Source organism: Gordionus sp. m RMFG-2023, chromosome 5 (genome assembly GCF_954871325.1).
Source record: "Gordionus sp. m RMFG-2023 chromosome 5, tfGorSpeb1-WG-v2, whole genome shotgun sequence".
In the NCBI taxonomy this organism is placed as follows: domain Eukaryota; kingdom Metazoa; phylum Nematomorpha; class Gordioida; order Chordodea; family Parachordodidae; genus Gordionus; species Gordionus sp. m RMFG-2023.
Genome location: NC_088779.1, coordinates 2,590,952 through 2,615,621, shown reverse-complemented (window position 1 = coordinate 2,615,621; position 24,670 = coordinate 2,590,952). Strand labels below are relative to the sequence as shown.

Below are 24,670 nucleotides of genomic sequence, written 5' to 3'. Positions count from 1 at the left end.
TAAATTTATCACGTGTTCAAAATCATGTTTTTTTTTTGTTCTTGTTTAGAAATCTTCATAATCGTTAGTTTAATATCTTTGTCAAAATATTGAAAGGATTGTATAAGTAAAGTAAGTCACTATAACTAGGGGAAATTTTTTAAATATTATTTTTAATATTATTTATTTTTTAAAAATAAATATGCCATAATGCGGCCATTAGCTGAAGATTTTTTTTTAAAATTAAAATTCCCCTTTTTTTTATGGATTCTCATAATTTTGAATACAAGAGATCACGAGATTATTAATCACGTGTGTTGTTATATAATAGAGTCAAATTGGATACTATATAAAATGCATGCAGCATCTTTATATAGTAAGAATTCTCAACAACATATTCAAGCAAGTTATTATTTAAGTTTTTTTTTTTTAAAAAATGATATAAATTAAATATAGAACCAATTTTTTTGTTTTTTTTTGTCCTTAAAAAATATATCTTTATCTATATTATAATTTGTATATATATATATATATTATGGTTTATTCGAATAAATTTGCTTAATTATTCTAGTATTTGAATAGTTCCTAACTTAGTTTTGTGTCCAATATAACAAACGCCCTTTTAAAAATTTAAAAAATATGTTTTTAGTTCTAAAAAATGACGCAAAAAATTTACCTGCCCGACCCCGGCCCGAATTTATTTAAAATATATAAATTAATTTTTTATAATTTACTCAAAATAAAAGACATATGTTATGTGACATCTAGTTTCTATGAATAAAATCAAATATTTTTATTTTACATTTCGATCATAAAATAGATAAATTTATATATTTTTAAAAAAATTTCCAATGCCCGACCAGACCCTGCACAAATTTTTTTAAATCTACTTTTGCGGATCTCTAATGTACAAGCCATTTTTAATGTAAAATCAAAGAAATTGTGAAAATTTTCACAAAATGTTATACAATTCCTTAAAACTTTTGACGTAATTAAAATATCTTAATTATTATTACATCAAAAAAATTTCCATTAATTAATTATTTTTTTAATTTAAAAAAAAAATAATCTTAAAAATTTCCCCTATAATCTCAGTGACTTACCCGAAGGATTAAGGGATATGTTTTAATATCTCCTTGACAGTAAGGAGGATAAATGCATCACCACCCTTTCAAATCATAGTGGATTCGGGATCTAAAACTTTGTTCTACTAGAACTAAAGTTCTGACTTAATCTTAGAGTCATTAAAAAATTATTGGGACAAAATCATTCTGATGACAAATAACTCCAAGAATTTCGAATAGTATATTAGGCGTTTACCCGTTTCCACAACTGTAGTTGCACATCTGTATTTTTTTTAAAATATTTTGTTGTAAACAGACTTGACATGTTTATTGAAATAAAATGATTTTTTTTTTAAAAAATTTATTTATGTATATGTTTTATATAAAAATTATTTATTTATCATTTTAAAAAAAAAAAAGGTTTAAGAATGCTAAAAATAAAAATTATAAATTTGCGGGAAATAGGTCTGCGCGCGCTGAAGAAAATATTACGCTAGACTATCGCTGACTGGGAGGAGGGCCTGGCAACCCTGCCATACAAATTCATTACGCGTGTAAGATGAATGTAAAAAAAAATATCTTTAAACTTTAAAAGGCCAAACCCATACGTTTAAAATACAAAGAGTTTCATGCATTTAATTTATGTCTCACAAGGAAAATAAAATTAAAAATAAAAGTTATAATTCCAATTTATATTGTGTTAATATTTAAAAATTTTGTATTTCTAATTAAAAAATTATCGAAAATTTGATTTTGTATTTTTGTAAAGTTATTTTAAAATATTATCAATTTATATTTTGTAAAATAAAATAAAATGTGAAAAAAAAATAAAAAATAAATAATAAACCAATTATAAAAAATAAAAAGAAAATAAACACAAAAATAAAATAACATTTAAAAAAAATAAAAATTAAGTATGTAACCAAGTTATTTTAATGGGAAAAAATAAATTTTTAATCTTCACGTCATAAATTAAAAAATAGTGATAAATCCATATTGTTCTTCTCTAACTATTAAATAATTTAATTACATTTTTAATTTTTAAAATTTTTAATATAAAAAAAAAAATCTAATTATACTTCGCTATCGTTAAATAATATCATTCATTTTCTCTGTTGACGAATTTCCTATTTAAACTCAATTTGAGGACCAGCAAAAATTTTCTCTCAAAGCCAACAACAAACTCAAGTTTAAAAAATAAAGTTTTCTGCTACTCGAAAAGAAAGCCAGACAGACAGAACGATCAAGAAATTGATAAGAAAGACAGAAAGAAGATTGAAAGTACGAATTATGATAGATAGAAAGAAAGAAAGAAAGAAAGAAAGAAAGAAAGAAAAACGAGTTTAGCGAGTTGTAAGTGTAACACGGAATTGTCAAAACTCGTTATTGTGTTTATATTTTACTTTCAGTTCATTGATGGAGGGGGGGGGGGTCACCTGGTTTACATATTGATCCTGACCCCAAACCGTTTTTGTAATATCAATTTATAAAGGAAGAAATAAAATTTGACAATATTTTAAATATATCGAAAATAAGACAAAAATTACTAATATTTTAAATTTTCTAACTTCATTTTATATGAATTTAATGGTAGCTGTTGTTAAAAACGGCTCGATTTGAGCCCTATTTTTAAAAACGGCTAACTCAATATTTTAGCCAGAAAAATATTGTCTAAGCTTCGAGGCTTCACTAATAGATGTCATAAATCTTTATATGCTCTTCAAGTCTTGGGTAATATTTTTCTGGCTAAAATATTGAGTTAGCCGTTTTTAAGAATCGGCTCAAATCTCAGCCGTACACTGTATAAATTATGATTTGTTGTTAAAACATTTCCATATTATTTGTAACAACTTTTCTTTTAAAAATAAATTTCTTTTACTTATACTGTGTAAAATTTATATTATTTTTTATCTTTAAAATGTTATCAAATATGTTATTTTATCACAATAAATTATACAGCAAGTAATAAAATAATTTTAATAAGAAAATTGAATTACAAAATATATGGAAATTGTTTTACAACAAAATCAAATGCAGTTTTGCAACTTATTATTTTTTTTTGAGTAAAATTTGATGAACAATTTGTAAAGCAAAAATAAACTGCATAAGTAAAATCGAAATTTAATATGAGAAGTTCTCAGTCTTCGCACTCTGCCAAGCACTATCCCCACATATATATATATATTTATATATATAACCCGTCTTGATAGGTAGACTTACAGTGTAAATTTCTATACGTAGTATTTCCCCAACCGTTTTGTCAATATAATATGTAATATATATAAAAGGAAATTAAAGGGAAATGATTCAGATACCTTCGGACGTTCAAATTCCCGCATCCCCACCACCGTGTTTGGCGAGCAATAATGGGCAAGATGAATCCCAAAATGATTTCTGCGAAGATGTTGTTAGCCAGAATCAAAATGGAATCCATAATATGGTAATTTATACAATTTTTTTAAAAAAAAATTAAGACAATATATATATTATGAGCGTTTTAGCTTTAACGATTTCAGCAAAACAAACCCACTGATGCGACTTCTTTGCGTTCCCGGTCTGTCAAACGTCGATCCCATTAAGAAATGATATTAATAATTCATATTTTTACCAGAGTTGTTGAAGTATCTAGATCCTGTATCTAGATATAAAAATGTGGTATCTGTATCTAGATAGATTTTTGATTAAAATATCGGTATCTAGATATTATTTTAGACGATGTATCTGTATCTAGATCCATTTAAAAAGTATCTTTTAACAACTCTGATATTTACGTTACAATAAAGCCGGGTTTAAAATTGTTTCTTAATAAAACGTGGAGGTTTGGGAGAGGAGTGGGGGTAGCGGGTGTGGTATAACTGTTTACTAACATATTATATACAGTAAAAAATAAGGGGGGGGGGGGGTTATAACTACAATTATATTATTTTAATAATGAATAATTAATAAATAATGTACTCCCCTCCCTCAACCAAAAAAAGTACAAAAAATTTTTGGTAAAAATATACGCATTCCTCTTGATGATGATGAATGATTTGATAACGAAACCTTCCATAAAATCTCCATTCTTATATAATGAAATCGGATGATTTTTTTTAAAAAAAATTTGATGGATCTCAGATGTTTTGCTATACAAAGAAAACAAGCAAACCACATATATTCCTATCTCTATCCGATTAAAGAATAGAATGTAGATAACTTTCTAATTATGATAAAACATAAATTTCAATATTACTGTAGATATATATATTAGTGATCTGTATCGGGCCTAATTTTTCAAGCCCGGCCCGGCCCGAATATATTTAAATATAGAAATTAATTCTTAAAATTTACTCAAAGTAAACGATATTATGTTATATTGCGTCTACTACTTTCTATAAATAAAATCACGTAATTTTACATAAAAAATTCAACATAAATTTAGATATATTTTAAAAAAATTTTAAAGCCGGACCTACTTTTGCAGATTTCTAATGTATATACCGCTTTAAAAACTAAATGCATTTTTCAAAAAAAAAAAATCAATAAATAACTTTAAAATTTTGGATTAAAATCAATCGTATGATTTTTTTTTAGCTCAGATGTTTTAAAATGTTTTAAATATCAAAATATAAAAAAAACTTTCTTTATGGCAACAACCTCTTTTCTTTTCTTTGTGGCAAGGAGAATAATAATTTTATGTATAATAAATTTCTTATAGTTTCGTACTTATAGTTCACCACAATTAAGATTTAAAAGGGGAATTTTTTTTTTCTAAAAAAAAACATATGATTTAGAAAACACACCCTCTTTTCTTATAATTGTTTAGCAACATCTGATAAGGTTTACACCATGCTTCATAAATCTTCAAAAGTTTTAAAAAAGAAAAAACACGTGATTTAGAAACACACCCTCATTTCTTATAATTATAATAATCATATTGGCAAAATCTGATAAAGGTTACCATGCTTCATAAATATTCAAAAGTTTAAAAAACGAAAAAAAAAACATATGATTCAAATCCTCTTTTCTTATAATATAATATCAGATTGGCAAAATCTGATAAAGGTTTGCCATGCGTCATAAATCTGCTTCAATTTAAAACAGAAAAAACATATGATTTACAAACACACCTCCCTTCTTCTTATATATAATAATCATATTTGCAAAACATGCTTCATAAATATTCAAAAGTTTAAAAAACGAAAAAACACATGATTATGAAACAAACCATCATTTCTTATAATTATAATAATCATATTGGCAAAATCTGATAAGGTTACCATGCTTCATAAATCTTCAAAAGTTTAAAAAACGAAAAACATATGATTTAGAAACACACCCTCTTTTCTTATAATTTTAATAATCATATTTGCAAAATCTGATAGAGGTCACCATGCTTCATAAATATTCAAAAGTTTAAAAAACGCAAAAAAACATATGATTTAGTAACATCAGATTGGCAAAATCTGATAAAGGTTTGCCATGCGTCATAAATCTGCTTCAATTTAAAACAGAAAAAAACATATGATTTAGAAACACACCTCTCTTTTTCTTATATAATCATAGTTGCAAAACATGCTTCATAAATATTCAAAAGTTTAAAAAACGCAAAAAAACATATGATTTAGAAACAAACCCTCTTTTCGATTGGCAAAATCTGATAAAGGTTTACCGTGCGTCATAAATCTGCTTCAAAAAATAGAAAAAAACATATGATTTAGAAACGCACACCCTCTTTTCTTATAATTATAATAATCATATTTGCAAAATCTAATTAAGGTTTTCTATGTGTCATAAACCTGTTTCAATAAGTTTTAAAATTTCGAAGAAGTAATGTGTAAGGCCCTAATTTATTTTTTTTTGGTTTTTCGATGAAAGTTTTTCTGAAATAATTTTTTTTTGATGTTTTGGACACAGTCTTAAACAACTTTGATCATATTTTTAATCAACGGACTGTCTTTTGGGTCTTTAAGACTTGGGCATTTATTATGTAAATTTTAATGTTGTTGTTATTAAAAAATGGCATAAACATTTTATTTTTTTTGAAATAGGGTTATATATAAATTAGGGTTCATACTTTTTTTTGAACGAAAGAAAGAAAGATTTAGAAATTTTAATGAAATCACGTTCGAATTTACAAACAAATTTACAAAGGATGGGACCAGATATTTTGTTTAATTTATATGATATGCCTTTTTCTCAGTCGATGGCGTTTGTTTTATCAAGTTTGAATCATTGTTTGAGCTTTATTTAAATTTAAAAATAATGTGATTTTTTTTTTATTGAAAAATGTATTTCGGGATTACGTATGTAGTGTAGTGTTGTTAAACGGTGGTTCGTTTTGAGTCGAATTTTACAGACGGCTTAACTCAATAGTTTATTCAGAAAAAATGTTACGCACGCTTGAAGATTTTGCTCATAGAAGGAACGAAGTTCTATAGCCATATATTATCTTAATCTCGAGGATTAGGCGAATATTTTTCTGGCTAAAATATTGAGTTAGCCGTTTTAAAAAATCGACATCAAAACGAACCCTTTAACAATACTAGATATATGTAAATAACCTTACTTTGTTATGCCATAAAATTTTTAAATCTAATTATAATTTATATTAGTGTTTTCCAGAGTTGTTAAAGAATCTAGATACAAGTATCTAGATCCTGTATCTAGATATAAAAATGTGGTATCTGTATCTAGATAAATTTTTGATTAAAATATCTGTATCTAGATATTATTTTAGACGATGTATCTGTATCTAGATCCATTTAAAAAGTATCTTTTAACAACTGTTTTCCGTCTATAAATTGAGCCTTTCAAAGGCTGCGTTGCAAGCGCAAATAATGCATTTCAAAATGGCCTCTTGCTAAATTGGTAAAAATTAGCTTTTGGCATTAACAACGATTTTTTTAAAAAAAACCCCAAAATAGGTTTGCTTTTTGCATTACTTTTTTTTATTCTTAGCTTTTATAATATTATATAAAAATGTAATATAAATAAGTTACTTATAATCCTAAAAAGGAATATTTAGAAATTGTAGATATAAGAGGAATATTTGGAAATTAAGGAAATAAGAACGCAGACGAAAGGAAGTATTTAGAAATTAAAGAAATAAGAAAGCAGACAATAATATAATTTTCATAAATCCTTTTTTTTTAGAAACTTGTTTATAATTTAGAATTGACGATATTAATAAAAACGAAAGGGACGTAATTATAAAATTACGGCAAAACGTAAAAGGCTCAATTTGTGCGCACTATTAATACTCAAAAAATTGAGGACCAAAATTGTGCGAAAATTCTTAGCATACGCGATTCTAACCCCCCCACCTCCCATGATAGAGTAACATCCCTGCAAAAATTAGATATACAACCCCTCAAAGAAATGATTTTAAAAAGCTAAATTAAAAAAAATTAAATAAAAAACATATCCACGGGGAAAAACAAACATAGTCGTTTATAAATAATTAACGTATATATTTAAAAAATAAATTTATCCGAATGAGATTAACTTTATAATATTTAGCTCAGGGGGTGTGTGAACTAGTATTGTTATAAAGCCCGAGTTTGGTCTACTTTTCAAAATGGTCCGATTAAGCTTTCTGCTAAACTAATATTATATAAGCATCGAAATTTGGCAATCAGATGCCCAAGCATTTCTGCCAGCAATGAGAAAAATCTTTAGACTTACATAATGTTATGGTTATGATCTTAATTGGGCCGTATTTTAAAATCGACCTGAATAGGGCTTCTTAACAACACTAGTGCGAGTCTGAACGGGTTCAAGAATTTTCGAATTCTGTTTAGTTGGAAATTTTGACAGGAAACAGGAACTTAATCGAAACCGATTTCCCTAAGAGGGGTCTGAACCTGCCCCAGGCCCATATTACCCCGGGTTCGATGAGTTATTCTTAAATCGGTCTCTGATTTCAAAATGCCCGGCCAAACAATTTTAAATTTTTTCACGAAGCCGGGTTTGGGTTCACATCCCTGATTTATCTAAATTTTAAAAAAAGATAAAAACGCGTTATTATAATTAGGTAACCATGTCCAAGCGAGCGGGGAACTGCATTAATCCTATTCGTGTCATCTTGGAAAATTTGTCTATCCAACCGAATCCCTGCAAACCTCTAGTATCTTTGTCGCAAGGTTTATATGCATCAATAATAAAAAAAAAAATTTTTTTTTTATTTTGTACTACTCATTCATTAGGCGCCTTTATTCAAAAAAAAAAGAAGAATATTCTTATAACGAATCGAATAATTCGCTATTCGTTTTCGATTTAGAATTATTCGAGAAATTGGTATAAAAATAATTCGTATACGAAATAAGATTGACCAAATTTTCATGCAGGCCCGCCCTGGGTCGGGCTGTGCCGTAATTTAATTTTTATAAATTTATCCGGGCCGGGCCTGAAAATTTTTTAAAAAATATATCAGGGCCGGGCCGGATATTTTAAAACCAAATATTTAAAATCGCCATTATTACCGGGCCAAAAATTTTTAAAATATATCCGGGCCGGATATTTTAAAACCAAATATTTAAAATCGCCATTATTACCGGGCCGGGCCGGATATTTTAAAACCAAATATTTAAAATCGCCATTATTACCGGGCCAAAAAATTTAAAAAATATATCAGGGCCGGGCCGATATTTAAAACCAAATATTGAAATCGCCATTATTACCGGGCCAAAAATTTTTTTAAAAAATATCCAGACCTAACCGTACAAATGGTGCCTCTGCAGGTCTCTTATATATATATATATGTATATAAATTTTAAACAGAATAAATTATAATAAAAATCTAATAATTAGAAGAAACACGAGGTCAAACTGTTTGCGAAAAATTAAAATATTTCATATTAATTTTAAATTTATACAATTTGCCAAAAACCAATTGTTTTTAAAGGTAAAAAAAAAGTTAAAAGTTTTTTTTTAAAAAATTGTTTCTTAAACAGGGGTTTCAGAATGTCTATCTTATTTGTATTTATTTTGTCTTACTAATTTTAACTTGAGGCTTTATATTAACATAATAATAATAATAATAATAAAAGTTATAAATAGAATATTCGATCAGATAATTCGAATAAAACTAACTCGCCGAATAAATAAATCTCATTCGTCGTATATTCAAATAAATTCAAATAATTTTTTTATTTCGAATAGAATTATTCGTATTCGAAAAAACGAATAATTTACTATTCGTATTCGTTACTATTCGATTCGTTTTTGAATAGGCCTACTCTATATATATATATATATATCAGAGACCTATAAGCCTGACCCTAAGCCCGACACCGGGCCATAAATTTTAAATCCAAATATCATAAATCGCCGTTATTGGCAAATAAAAACTTAAAAATAAATATAATATATTTACAAAAAATCCGGGCCGGACCTGAAAATATAAAATTTTGAGAAAAAAACCGCGTCTGGGTCGGACCATGCAAATGGTACCTTCTGCAGGTCTCTGTAACCTAGAAAGACTCCGTGAAATTATCCAATATGATATTCATGAAATTAAAATCATAAAATATTGCAGCAACCAGCATAACACCGAAACTGAGGATAGTCTTCGGTTAACGGTTTTGTTGTTTTTTGGAATCGTTCTAAAACGAAAAATAAAATGGAGATATTGTTCGACTATATGAATAACTTAATAACGAAGCTGTGCTGGGAAATTTGATTTTTTTTACGATTATAGAAAAACGCCTATTTCCTTTCGCCTTTGTGATTAAGCTAATTTTTCAATAATTTCATATATAGGGACCAGCAGAGGTACCATTTGCAGGCTCGGTCCAACCCCAAAAATTTTTTCAGCCCAGCACGGGTTTTTGATGGCGATTTCAAATATTTGGTTTTAAAATATTCGGCCCTGCTCGGATATTTTTTTAAATAAAATTTTTAGGCCCGGCCCGGTAAATTTAAAAAAAATTAAAATACGGCCATAAGGTATGCAGAATATATTCCTTTTTGGGAAAATGGCTAATAAGCATTCAGAGATTAAAAAATTAAATATAATTTTTAGTATATACGACAAGGATAATACTTTTTTGATTTGTATTGCACGATAGATCGGCTAATTTTGGATATTATTTTGACTTTTAAAATTATCCAAAGAGTGAGATTTAAAAGATTTATTTTATTATATTCCTCTATTGATTCCTACATTAATATTTGGAACGGTAGTGGACTTGTCTTGGTCCAGGGAACAAGTCCGGGCATGCGAAAAATTAATTAGTTAAGATATAACCATCAGCCCCAAATATGTTAAATACCATATTGCCAATTTTTTCAAAATTTGGATTTTAGAAACAAATGTAATTTAATTCAACATTTTTCAAAGGTGATCCATCTCTCTACAATCTATTCCCGATCCACGATGAAATGAAAGAAGCCGTCATAAACACTGTCAAAAGTGGGAAATTCAACTCCTACATTCCTTCAGCTGGTTAAATCAATTTTTTTAAAAATTTTCCTTCCTTCCTTCCTTCCTTCCTTCCTTCCTTCCTTCCTTTTCCTCTCTTTTAATACATATATTTTTTATAATTTTAAGGACTCGAATCAGCTAGGCAAGCCATAGCCAATCAATATATCGAGCAGGGAATCAAGATCGATTGGAAAGTATTATAAATATAATGCCAACATTAGTTCTCACGTAGCATTTTTTTTTATGAGTTGACCGGATAAAGATTGTTTAAATGTTATTTTTTTATTACTGGGATCCCCAACCTAAACCGTTAAAAACCGATATTAATCTATCTATTATTTACCGACACCCGAACTTAAACCGAACTTCCGTAAATAGCCATAAACCGGGTCCGAACCTTTTGATATTTTTAACTCTTTTTAAAAATACGATTAATAATCAATTTTTGATTATTAAAATTTATTAGTTATAATTTGTAAGATATTATTTCTATATCGCATTTGACGGTGTCAGCCAATAGCGTCACTAGGGGGAGGGTGGTAGGCGCACAGAAACTCATGCCCCCTTTGAAAAATTCGAGGTCATTTTCATAAATAGCACAAAAATAGTAATTAGTTCTTTGAACCCCAACCTCCCCCTACCTCTCTTTTCCGGGATTGTAAAGACTAGTGACGCCAACGGTGTTAGCAACCCAAATTATAGTAATAGAACTTTTCTTTTCAGTTCTAATGATTTATTCTTCCTTCTTTTAGATATTATTCGATAGAAGAGAATCTTGAAAAAAAATATTATTAACACGGCTCAATTATTTTTTATAGAGAATATTAAACATGATCCCAATATGCTTATATGCGAAAAGGATTTTAACCGGTTTTTGTTCAAACCGAGCCGATATATTATTTTTTACGGACCGTACCGGAAACATGAACCGTTATTTTTTTAGCTAAACTCGACCCGAACCTATAAATGGTTACGGTTTTTCGAATCCCTATTTTTTTTATATCCATTTTATTTATTTTAATAAACCATTTTTTTTCCTTTTGATTACGTGAACACCGATTCTCCGATATTCAAATATTAAGAGAGGAAAAAAAAAATCTCAATCTTGTGATTGGTCAATATTTTTAATCTAATCATATATTTTTTTTGAAAAATTTTCCTTTTTTTTACAAAAAAGAACGTTTTTTTGACAACCGGATGTACCCAGGCCCTATTATGGTCCATTGAATGTTTAGCCGATAAGGGAGACAATATACTTATACCAAAGCCCTGTTTTCCTATATACAAAACTTTCGCTTCAATGAATGGAATCGAATATCGGGATTACGATCTTCTGGTATATATTTATTTTATATATAAAGAAGATGGATCATATTTTTAAGATTAAATATATCCGGGCCGGGCCTGAAAATATAAAACCCGGGATCGAGCGAATGGTACCTCTACGGGTCTCTATTTGCAAATTAAATTAGCCGGCCACTGAATCGACTATGCTATTCACGCTACTCGAAAACATCAATTTTTTTTTGTGTATATAACCGATAAGAATACAACGACGATATCCAATTTTTGTCAATGAAAGAAACATATTTTATAAAGAAAAAAGTCAATAACCCTTCGACGCTATTCGCCATTACCCTAATTTTTTAAAAATATTAACCGCCTTGAACCGGTAATATTTTGGGTTGAAACGGGTCGGTTACGACTCTTAAATCGAAGCGATTTAGTTTGATACCACTCCGCTCTGCTTCTCACTTTTTTTTATGGTATTACATATATTTTATTAAAGAGTTGTATGGGTGTCAATCATGTATAATAATACCGAGAGTGTGGATTCATTCATTTAACTGTGTATCAATAGAAATCAGCTGGTGTAGCATGCCATAAAACAAAAAAAAATTAGAGTTTCATATATAAATAAAAAGAAAATTAATTATATAGGAAAGCAACATGGCGTGCCACCAGCTGACTTGTATTCAACGAAGCCTTCAAAACGCATTTTAATGAATAGATCGTTAATCTATAAATATGCTATGTATCATTGATGGTTTTATGGAACTTTATATCATCAACATTTTTTTTAAATAATTGAGTAAATTTTTTTTTTAAAAAACGGGTTATATGAGTATGTTTGATAAAACATTCCATATTATTAAAATTAATGGTAGGGCAATCAAGTTGGGGCCAGAATGGACCATGAATCTTTTTGAAATTTTTTTTATCGTGTTTCTAATAATCTTTCCTTCATAAAATAATTTTGCACATGTTGTCCGTATTAACATATTAAGGAAAACGAAATTTAAATTAGCCCAATTAGCAGCCTTTTTTTTTAAAATTCAAAACTTTGGCACCTGTCAGAAAAGTTTTATTTTTTGCAAATTTCGAACAAGGCAACGTTACACCTCTAATGGTAATGTCGTATATTTAGACCTGTGCGCCGCCGGTTCACGCCGGCGCCTCTGGCAATTTTATTCACGCTGAAACACCGCCGATTGAGATCATTGTTTTATGGCGGCGGCGCGGCGTGTATATTTTTTAGAATGCTGTTTAATTTTAATTTTATATATTAAATTATTATTATTATTTAAATTTGAATATTAACATTAATAAAATTAACATATGAATTGTATTCTTATTGCTATTATATAATAGAATAATGTTTATCATTTACATTCATTCCTAACATCATATTTCATTTCCACAAACAATACATATTAATTATTTTTTTGGACGTTTTAAACCACCCTACCTACAATGAAATAACAACCCTCTCTACTAATCATAAATCAAGTTATTTCTGGAGGTACTTTGGAAATCTTATTTAAAAAAAAATATCCTAAAAATCCTCGAAACTAAAAAAAACTGTCAAAAATTATACGAAATTACAAAAATCAGAAAGCAGAAAAGAAATATAACTGACAAACTAGAGAGCTAAATTTAGAAAAAAAACTTAATCAATGCTCTAATATATAATTAATTAAACACACTAAAATTACACGAATAATTTCTTTATTAATAATTTCCAAACAAAAAAATCTTCAAAATTTCATATATTTAAAATTAATTAAAACTGCGTTTTCGTAATTTTCATATTAAAAAATTAATGAATAATAAAAAAATATATTATTACATATAATTTTTATATCCAATCAACCTTATTTGAATCGGTTGATTGGCATTTCGCGTAAAAAAATAAATGTATTCGTATATACAAATACGACATGCCACCCCTTTATGGGCTCATGGCATATCGGCAGATATAAAACAAAAATAATCTAAAAAAAAACTTACAATATTATTTCGATAATATTTTTACACATAACTTTCTTAAACAGATATGGGGTTGACCCAAAAATCCTCAGTGCCCGCCGTCTGTGGAACACCAGTAGTTAGCGTAGTGGTCACCGCTCTCTGCAATATATCCTCCACACTCGGACCTCATCCATTCAGGGTCTGACCTCGAGCGTTAAAATGGCGAATATTGAGAGAATGTCTATCCATGTCCCTATCCGGCCTTGAGGGAATTGGGTCTATTGGCTGTCCCACCTCTAAATCGTGATGCGAGCGTTTTCGTCCTTCATTGATTCCCACTCGCGGGTTTTCGGATAGCACTTCTAAGGGTACGCGAGTCCCCCGGGATGACCGGGAACACTGATGCCGCAAATTATTTTTACACATACCTTTCTTAAACAGACATGGGGTTGACCCAAAAATCCTCAGTGCCCGCCGTCTGTGGAACACCAGTAGTTAGCGTAGTGGTCACCGCTCTCTGCAATATATCCTCCACATTCGGACCTCGGGATCCATGATCCCTGAAGTGCGACGCCGAAGGTGTTACAACTGCCAGGAGGTGGGACATCATTGTAATTTTTAAATATACATCTAAAACTTTTAGAGCATGATAGAAATGCACAGAATGAGATTCAAGTTGAAGATAATGGGCATGCGTAGTTCTTATATAGACAAAATAGCTCATAAAAATTCCTTTCCTAACAACATTAATAATCTAGAACAAGAATGCCATATTTTGCTCAGCCAACATAATATCGCAGAAGATAATGCACATTAACCTTTTGGAAGAAAAACGACGGAAAATTCCTAGCCTTGCTAATTTAGCTTAGAAAGGTTCTTTGTATACCTGCAACCAGTACGCCCAGCGAAAGAATTTTTTCCATTGCTGGATTAATATTCCATGCAAAAAGGACTTTTTATGTTCCACGAATCTTGATAAAATACTACTTATTCATGGCAATTATAATTTTGATGAGTCTGAATTCTGATTTATTATATTTCATATTTTATATTTTGCATGCATTCCAAATTTATATTTTAATTTTTTATAATAAATATCATTAGAATATTGCTAATATGTGTTGACGATCTGAGTAAAAATGCAATTCCATAGTCTTTTTCTGAGAATGAGAAAATAATTTAAATTGGAGTGAGACAGGAAATAATCTCAGAAATGAATTAAACTTTGTTAACAATGTGTTAGAAAAGAGTGCCCAAATAAATTATAAAAAAATTTTATATACTTTGATTTATAAATTTAAAATTTTTTTAAAATAAATATCGCTCCGCCGACAATAAAAAATTACGCCGCTGTCGATTAAGACATCGGCGCACAGGTCTACGTATATTCCTACTTTATTCAAAAGTTATTCTACCAAGATCTAAAGTTTTAAATCTATCAAGAAATTTTGGGTGTGTATTAATTTTTTGTTAAAAAAAATTTAATTCCCGTTTTTGGAGTTTTTGGAGTAGATATAACACAGTTGCTAGTTTTATATCATAAATTATCTGTTATGTAATTTGTATACAAACTAAACCATGGCCTATATAGCTAGTTTGTAAAAAACTAAGATATGTTAGCACTTTAGTTCGTAACCATATCAATTAATCAATAATTAATTTAAAAGCCTCAAAATTGTTGGGAAATTAATCTGGATCATTTAGAATCCCTGATAGACTCCAAGACGAAAGCCGTAATTATTAACAATCCTTCGAACCCGTGCGGGTCTGTATATTCCAAGAAACACCTTCTAAGTTTCCTCAAGATAGTATCTAAATATAATATACCAGTGATATCGGACGAGGTCTACGCTCATTTTGTAAGAATAAAATTTATTATCTATCTATCTATCTTATCTATCTATCTATCTATATTCCTAGTGGAAATTTTGGAACAATAAAACATGGGGGGGGGGGGTTAATGTGTAACTTTATAATTTAAGGTGAGAAACTCTAATCGTAACTTTTACATCGTTTGTACGTTTAGAGGTAGCCGAGATATTTTTTTTTTACAAGTGTCCAGTCCAGAGAGCTGTCAATTCCTTGTAAAATTACGATGTTTAAGGTTAGAGATTCCGAATTAAAATTCTCAGGGGAAAGTTTAGTATGTTTGTGCCCATTATTTCGTATATACCCTTTAAATCCTATTTTTCCCTATGTTGCGATATCGAAACAAGTGTCATTTTTTTTTGGACCTCGTAAACCTTCCATTTCAATATTAAATGTAATTAACTCCTATTCTCCTCGATGACTGATCTCTTTTACATATTTAGTTGCCATTTTTTTTTATACGTTTGTTAAAATCTGTTCTGGAACCATCTCCTCGAATTTTAAAACGATTTCCGGTTCAAATTTCTTCCCAAATTTGTTCCTGGTTCATGTTCTGTTTCCGGTTTACAAATTTTTTTATACTTTTAAATTACCACGTGCACTCGTAAAATAATGTTTGTTCTTCGCGCTTTTTACCTCTGATGTCTCCTAAGTATATTATTCGTAAGTTTACAATTACTTTGTAGTAATACCGAATTTCGTAAAAAATTTGAAAGGGGTCTAGAGAATCACTTGTTCGAAAGGAAGGGAAGAGAATTGGAGAAGTAAGGTAACTTCAGCAGGTTATAGTTTTTTTTATTTGTTATGGGTGGGTGGGGGGTGGGGGTGTCCTATACTTGTTTTGAAAATATTTTGAACTTTATTTGATAAATAAATATATTTTTGTAAAATATAAGGTATTTCCTGGTCAAACGTATCATTCCATTGCCGATCTAACTTCCACCGTGCCAATTATAATGTGCAATTCGTTAAGCAAACGGTTTAATTTCATTTTTGTTATCTCTTGATTTTTATTTTTCTAAATTTATACCATACTTAATACCTCTTCCATATTCATTTTCATTATTCTTTATTACATTTTTTTATTTATGCGGCACCAACTGTCAAAACTCACAAAGACTCAAAAAGGATCTACGAAAACGAAACAAAGAAAACTTACCCAATCAAATATATATATAAAAAAACTCCCTAACTTACAGAAAGACCTTCTTACTAATTCTTAGACTTGGTAAAATTTCCACAACAGATGATTACAAACGGTTTTTATTTAAAATACTCAAATTATTTAAAATGATAAAAATCATTTATTATTTGAAAAAAGAATTTTCATCGTAAAAAAAAATAATGAATGTAAAAAAAAATATATATCAAAAATCAAAGTTTTAATGATTGACATTTTTTTAATATACATAAAAAAAATGTTATAATTTACTACATGCCACCCCTTTATGGGCGCATGGCATGAATATAAAAAAAATAATAATAAGATATTACTACAAAATTTTCGATGTACTAACACTAATACTATAGAATTCAATAATGTATTATGATACTAATAGGGGTGTTAATCATTTTAATGATATTGGAAAGTTTTTTTTTCGTGCATGGGTGGCGTTAAGGAATGTTCGTGAATCAGTATAATTTTTTTTGTAAATATGCTTATAAGATGGAAAGTTTTGGTTTTTATGGTCATATTCGTAATAATTCAATATGCCCAGGTTTGGGGTTCAGTTTGATTAAAATTATAGTTCAATTTTGACAGGTTCATTAAAAGTTTTTTTTTATCATTTTAATGATATTGGAAAGTTTTTTTTTCGTGCATGGGTGGAGTTAAGGAATGTTCGTGAATCAGTATAATTTTTTTTGTAGATATGCTTGTAAGATGGAAAGTTTTTGTTTTTAAATGTTATTTTAAAAAAAATGGTTTGTCGTGTGTTATCTGTTTTTACAGTCAGATGACTGTTTTAATGAAGAAGAAGATTTTTATGATATTGGTAAGGTTGGTGGATATTTTTGTTTAAAAGAAAAAATTGTTTTGTCTGGCCAGTTGCCAGGGTAGGTGACAGTTTTGTTTAAAAAATAAAATTTTTTTAAATTATTAGTCTGTTAGAAAGGAAAAGAATAAGAAAAGTTTATGAATAAACATGTGTGTGCCTCATCTAGTTTACATCCCATAAGTCGGAGTGAGAATAAATTATTTTGAAATTGTCGTTTTTTTTTGTTAGTAATTATTTTTTTTAATTGCATCAATGTACACACTATATATATGCCTTTCTTTTTGGTGTATCCTCATTAAAGTTTTTTAAAATAAAATTTGTTAATTTAAATATTTTTTTTTAAAATTAAAATAGTTTTTTTTTCTTCCAAAGTTGTTTCCCATCCGTGTTGAATATAAAAAAAAATAAATATTATAATCCATTTCTGGGTCGACACCCCTTCATCCGATTGATAATACTCGCTAGCCGCCCAAATAATATTAGACATGGAGACAAACAGTCAGTGGAGATTCTCGCCCCCCCCCCTCACTACTATAAATACCAATTCTCTGGGCCAGTCTGCGGGGAATACCAACAGAAGGATGCGCGAACAGATGCAGATCCCACTGTCGCTCCCTAGCACACATTCAGCTCCATCGGCGAACAGAGGAAATTTAACGCGAACATCCAATGATAGTTCCAGTCTCTCGTCAACGCCGCCGGAGGAGGATTTTCTCAGAAGAGCTATGACTACTATCGTTGAAACCGCCCCGTGCACTTCGGGATCCCAGATATTGTTACAAAATAACAACGCGATTGAATTGTGGGAAAACCAATTATTACTACCTTGATGTCGCCCATAAAATGTCTTCATCATAACACCCCTATTAGTATCATAGTACATTATTGAATTCTATAGTATTAGTGTTAGTACATCGAAAATTTTGTAGTAATATCTTATTATTATTTTTTTTATATTCATGCCATGCGCCCATAAAGGGGTGGCATGTAGTAAATTATAACATTTTTTTTATGTATATTAAAAAAATGTCAATCATTAAAACTTTGATTTTTGATATATATTTTTTTTTACTATTCATTATTTTTTTTTACGATGATAGATTCTTTTTTCAAATAAAAAAATGATTTTTATGATTTTAAATAATTTGATTATTTTAAATAAAAACCGTTTGTAATCATCTGTTGTGGAAATTTTACCAAGTCTAAGAATTAGTAAGAAGGTCTTTCTGTAAGTTAGGGAGTTTTTTTTTATATATATTTGATTGGGTAAGTTTTCTTTGTTTTGTTTTCGTAGTTCCTTTTTAGAGTTTTGACAGTTGGTGCCGTGTATTCATTTTCATTATTCTTTATTACATTTTTTTATATTTGCAATAGTTATTAGCTTACGATTATTACTGATACAGATTTTATAAAGGGCCAATCATATTTCAGCATCGAATTGATATTGGCTAATCCGATATCAAATTAATGTTGGCCTAATATCTAATGGATTGACCAACCAAACTATTTTATAATACATATAAGAAAAATTTCAAAAATGTTATATTACTATTAAACAACCTCAAAGCAAACGTTTATAGTTTTATAAAAGGTCCTCTGAGATCCCTACAATCCAACAAATACAGATCGGCCTTTTAGAGTTTACATCGACAGATACTTCTATTAATCTACATATACATATATTTACTCTTAATTTATAAATCATTGTTAACCAGATACATCGTACCCGGTTGGAGAATTGGATGGGTGGCCATTTATGACCCCCTTCATTGCTTGGGCCAAGTAATAATTTTCTCTTCCTCACATTTTCACAATCTACTGTACTATTAAATTAATTTTCAATTGTTTATATTAAAATATATTCTATTATATTTTACTGATAAACAGGTCCAAGAGGGTATAAACCGGTTTTGCCAAGCCAGTTTTGGCGTTAACTCCATGATACAAGCGTCGTTACCTTTAATATTAACCAAAACCCCCGATTCCTACTTTCAAAACGCTGTCCAATTAGCCTACGTAAGACCCGATAAAATATTTCGCTTTTTTCCTGATATGTCACATCAATTTGGCATTTATTTAGCTAGAGATTGCTACTGTAAAACTTCTGAGAGAAAGGGTATATGAGTGAGAGCATATATCTTCAAATAAAATTTATTCTAAAGTGACGATCATCTAAATGCAGAATTTATCTAGGGAATTGTTGTTATAATAACCTTTTCGCGCTCGGAATATTTCCCATGGACAAAAAATACTTGTACTTTGATAAAATAAAATAATGATTTTGACATTTTGATATAATAAAATAATGATTTTGACAGGTTAATGATAAAATACGAAATAACAAATATTGTTTTATAATTTAATATCTCTAAGTACCAACCATTAGTTTCTTTACATATAAAAATTAATTGATTAAAAATTTTGATGACAAATGATCTCGCTGGGTGCGAAGGGGATAAATAGTAATTGTGTCAATATATCGATTAAAAGAAATCGAATAAAACTTGGATGATTGATTCGATTCCTGCGTCGTAAACTTTGATTGGTTCATTTTATATTCTACAAATTTAAATCAAATCGCTTTCGTGTTGTATATCTAAAATAATGTTAAATTTAGAGAATTGTACGCATGTTTAGAATGTCAAAATTAGAAGTTAAATGAATTATCGATTGGTGTGGATTTTCATCCTTCCATATTAGACTGACTGCATTCATAATTGTTGCATTTGAAAGCGTCGTTGAATGCAAATCAGCTGGAGCCGCCATTTTGGTAACCCTTATAGTAATTAATTATCCTTATGTTAAAATCTACTATTTAAATTGGTAACTTGTTTCCTTATTGTTTCGATGATCGGGCAAATTCTTTAATAAAGTTTGTGTCAGATAGGAATAAATTGACCTTTCGTTTAAATTTTTTAAATAATAATATGGGTAATCAAAATGGCGTCTCCAGCTGTTTTTCATTGATGTACACTTTTTAGTGAAGGATCTTTAGGTATTATTATATGTCATTGATTGTGGTATCGGAATATAGGATCCATGGGGAATTTTGATTCTTTTGAATTTAAATCAATTTTCTGAGAACATTATTATAAATGTAAAGAATGTGATTTAACTTATACCAGCCCTTGTTGGATTACACCTACCCCATGAATTTCAAACTATCATTAAATTTTGAATATTTGTCTAAAAAAATTAATGTATTGTTTTAAATGTTTACGGCTAAAAATGCCTGAAATTTCAAGATGTGGACACTCTATGAATTCTGGAATATATTTCCGGTCAATCGCTCATAGTGAATGATTTTAAAATTGAAAGGTTCCATGTCCCCAAATACAAGATATATAATAATAAAATTTTTTAACTACTATTATTTATTAATAGGAGAATGCTCAAACAATAACGAACGCTCTCGAAGCCGTTCCAGGTATTAATCCGATATTCCCGCAAGGATCAATGTTCATGATGGTGCGTAAAAATTTTTTTTTAAATATTCTTCTTCTTTGCGAATCCGGAAAAAATGAAAATTTCTTGTCAAGTTAAATTTGAGCGGCAAAAAAAATTATCATCTAGACTTCCGGGATTTTGGGTCAAAAGATATTCACACTTTTCTCGCCTTCTAAACACGAAATCTCCTGACATTTATTAATACTTTTTTTTTGTGTGAAGATCTTGGATTTAGTAAAAAGGGGCATAATCAACATTTTGGGAACAACACTATATGCTATAGAGAGTTTTTAATATGCTCCCTAGTGTTGTTAAATTGCCTTTGGTCAAGCTTTTAGCCTAGCCTCTAAGTTGAGTCTAAACTTGAAGATTGATTCGAATATTTATTTTTTTAAAAATATTCTTCTTCTTTGCGAATCCGGAAAAAAAATAAAATTTCTTGTCAAGTTAGATTTGAGCGGCAAAAAAAATTATCATCTAGGCTTCCGGGATTTTGGGTCAAAAGATATTCACACTTTTCTCGCCTTCTAAACACGAAATCTCCTGACATTTATTAATACTTTTTTTTTGTGTGAAGATCTTGGATTTAGTAAAAAAAAAAGGAAGCTTAATCAACATTTTGGGAACAACACTATATGCTATAGAGAGTTTTTAATATGCTTCCTAGTGTTGTTAAATTGAACTTTAATCAAGCTTTTAGCCTAGCCTCTAAGTTGAGTCTAAACTTGAAGATTGATTCGAATATTTATTTTTTTTAAAAAAAAACATGGATACGCAGTTTTATAGTTAACTAAAGTGTTAGGTAGTTTAACAACGCACACTAATGCTTCCCATAAAAAAATAGGAAATATATATATACATATTTTGGTAAATAGTTTTGGGAGGATTCTAAGTAAAAAAAAATTTTTTTTATGAAATATAAGGGTAATAGTGCGAACAATTTGAACGTTTTAACGCAGCGTTTTAAAACTCATATCAATAATTTAAAATACAAAACGCAAACGTACTCAAATTAAACTAATGCAATTAAAATGCACATTATTTGCGTTTTTAAACGCTTGAATTGTTCAATTTGTGCGCACTATAATGCTCATTTATACAAATATTTTAAATATATTTTCGTTAGGTTCATATAGCCTTGAAATGTTTCCCCGAGTTCAAAAACGAATATGAAATGGTGGAGAGACTCATCCAAGAGGAATCCGTTTTTCCGTTTCCTTCTTCGGTTTAAATAATATATATTTTTTTATTTATTTTTCTAACTCATCATCAACTCTTCCCCAAAATTCCTAGAATCTCAAGACCAATTCCAAATCGACTTAGTTAACCTCATAAAAAAAAAATTCGTAATAAAATACTGAGTACGACTAGCTCGTTTTACCCCGACCATTTAGCCCTGCCCTGATGCAGATCTCTGACATTATAATGAATATTTGTTATATATATTCTTATTTTGAGTATATATAGTAGTAAAGGAGGTGACTGGGTATGTTTAATTATTTTTTGATAGGATAATATTATATTAAACAAATAACATGCAAAATCTATAACTAAAAAAAAATTATCCTAACAATTTTGCTGGATAATATATGACAAGCATGCCAATATCGTGCCAAATTAAGAGATTATATGAGTATTACAATAGTATTTAATTTAAAAAATGTTGTTATTTATATCTAGAGCCCTTCAAACTGATTTTTTTCGTAGCCCAACAAGCTCGACAATGAGCATATCTGTTTAAAAAAGATTTTAAAATATTTTTTTACACTGTTTATTAAATGGGGAAATATAAATTTAATATATATAAAATGATATTTTTTGAGCAAATAAAAGGAACATTAATAAATTATTTATGTGTTATATGGAATAATGTTTTTGAATAATAATGGCAAAGGTTATAAGAATAATTGAAATGAACGAAGTGCCAAAAGTAGGCACATTCAAAACTGTGCTATTTTTGATAATTTATTCTTCATTCCCTTATTTGTAACGATTAGTATTACAATTTAAAGTTATAAAGTCAAAAATTAGTATTATTTTGTTGAATAAAAACAATATTTTAACCACTTTGCCCCTTATGCTTAGCCTACCCTGGCTGAACGTTTTTTTAATATTATTTTATAGGTAATGTGTGGGGCCATGCAAAAATTTATAATTTGTTTTGTCTAAAAAAAATTTTATGATTAAAAATAAATGCAAAATTTTAACCGTTTTACCCCGGTCTCCTTTATATCGCGTATTTTTTTAATAATATTTTCTTGTAAGAAATAAATATAGTAAAACCTGAAAAAAAACCTCTTACATTTTTAAAAACAGCACATAGAAGAGTTTGACCTTTAAAAAAAATATATATATAAATAGTCTTTCATATATTATCTGTTATTTAAAATAAAAAAAATAAGATATTTGGCATAAATGACTACCTCAGAATTTCGTTGATAGTTCCTAAAGATAATGCCATTGTTGCGGCCAAAAGGATGTCCGAATTTTTCAAAAATCATTATAAATTTCATAATTCTTAGGGAAAAAAAATTCCATTTTTAATTCCATTACATTATATATTTAAAATCTTTTTAATCCGTTATGTTTCAAATTTTTCAAAAATCATTATAAATTTTATAATTCATTAGAAAAAATTTTGTTTTTAATTCCATACATATTTATATTTAAAATCTTTTTAAATCCTAAATTTTTAACTATTCCTATCTTCCATAATTTTTTAATTTTTATTATATAAAATTTTAAATCATAAAAGCAATAATTAGAAATTATTTTACCAAAGTTAATTTATTTTTATATCACAATCACTTCATCTCATTTTATTATCGAAAAAAATGTAATAATTTTTAATAAAGGAAATTTATTTTTAAAATTTTGCCTAAAATGATATAAATAGGCTCTCGTTTATTTAGGCTTTTTTATTTAAAAAAACAACTAGTTATATTATCTTTAGAAACAACAAAATCAGCCTATAGTAGGGGAGAAAGTGCATGAATTCTTCTCTTCTCTTCTCTTCTCTTCTCTTCTCTTCTATAGTTTTCCCAATTTAAAATTTTTATAATATTTTACTAAATATTTTTTTCCCTCGTGGTTCATATACGTTCATTCTTAGTCATTCTCATAATAATATAGCTCATCCCATTTGTTCATCTGTAAAGGAAATTTTTTTTATTAGCAGAAAACGTGCTTGAAGTTAAAATATGTAATAACTGAGGTAAGAATAGGATTATAGGTTAGAGAGATATGTGATAGGTATTTACTTAGTAAAAAAAAATGTTAAACAGTGAAAGTAAGGATTAAAACAAATATATATATATAGTAATTAAAGATTAGACCATTTGACCCTTATTAATGATGGGAAGACAAATATAAGAGGATGAATTGTAAATTCTATTATAGCAACCCCAAGCCGAAGTCCCATATTTTATAAATAAATTAAAACAGTAACCAATATGTATGCGGGAGAATATATATCTAATGAATTTATTAAGGTATTTGAAAAAAATAGTAAACAAAAATTTAACAGCATTATAACTTATAATCCTAACAATTTGAAGATAGCATGGATACTTGTAAAAATAATAAATATCCAAGTATGGAAATGCATTAGGTGTGCAGCTCATGGACTTAATTTGTTTCTAACATATAGTAAAAAT

The 24,670-nt window shown here is 28.6% G+C and overlaps 1 protein-coding gene across 1 annotated transcript; it reads left to right on the top strand.

The window, feature by feature from the left end:
• The first annotated feature begins 2,208 nt into the window (after nucleotides 1-2,208).
• LOC135929674 (tyrosine aminotransferase-like) lies at nucleotides 2,209-23,770 on the top strand. The gene is made up of 13 exons (XM_065466361.1): nucleotides 2,209-2,231; nucleotides 3,342-3,483; nucleotides 8,059-8,167; nucleotides 10,366-10,470; nucleotides 10,576-10,643; nucleotides 11,627-11,785; nucleotides 15,369-15,560; nucleotides 16,467-16,549; nucleotides 19,283-19,349; nucleotides 19,455-19,583; nucleotides 20,952-21,035; nucleotides 22,141-22,239; nucleotides 23,417-23,770. Exons 2-13 carry the CDS (start codon nucleotides 3,346-3,348, stop codon nucleotides 23,534-23,536), a joined length of 1,353 nt encoding a protein of 450 aa, XP_065322433.1. The 5' UTR covers nucleotides 2,209-2,231; nucleotides 3,342-3,345; the 3' UTR covers nucleotides 23,537-23,770.
• Nucleotides 23,771-24,670: the final 900 nt, after the last annotated feature.

Excerpts from the sequence above, each read along its gene's own strand:
- LOC135929674 (XM_065466361.1), top strand. The coding sequence starts at position 3,346 with ATGATTCAGATACCTTCGGACGTTCAAATTCCCGCATCCCCACCACCG. Across the intron at positions 11,786-15,368 it reads ATCGGGATTACGATCTTCTG|CCTCAAAATTGTTGGGAAAT; the intron begins GTATATATTTAT and ends TTAATTTAAAAG. Across the intron at positions 19,350-19,454 it reads CCCTTCATTGCTTGGGCCAA|GTCCAAGAGGGTATAAACCG; the intron begins GTAATAATTTTC and ends ACTGATAAACAG.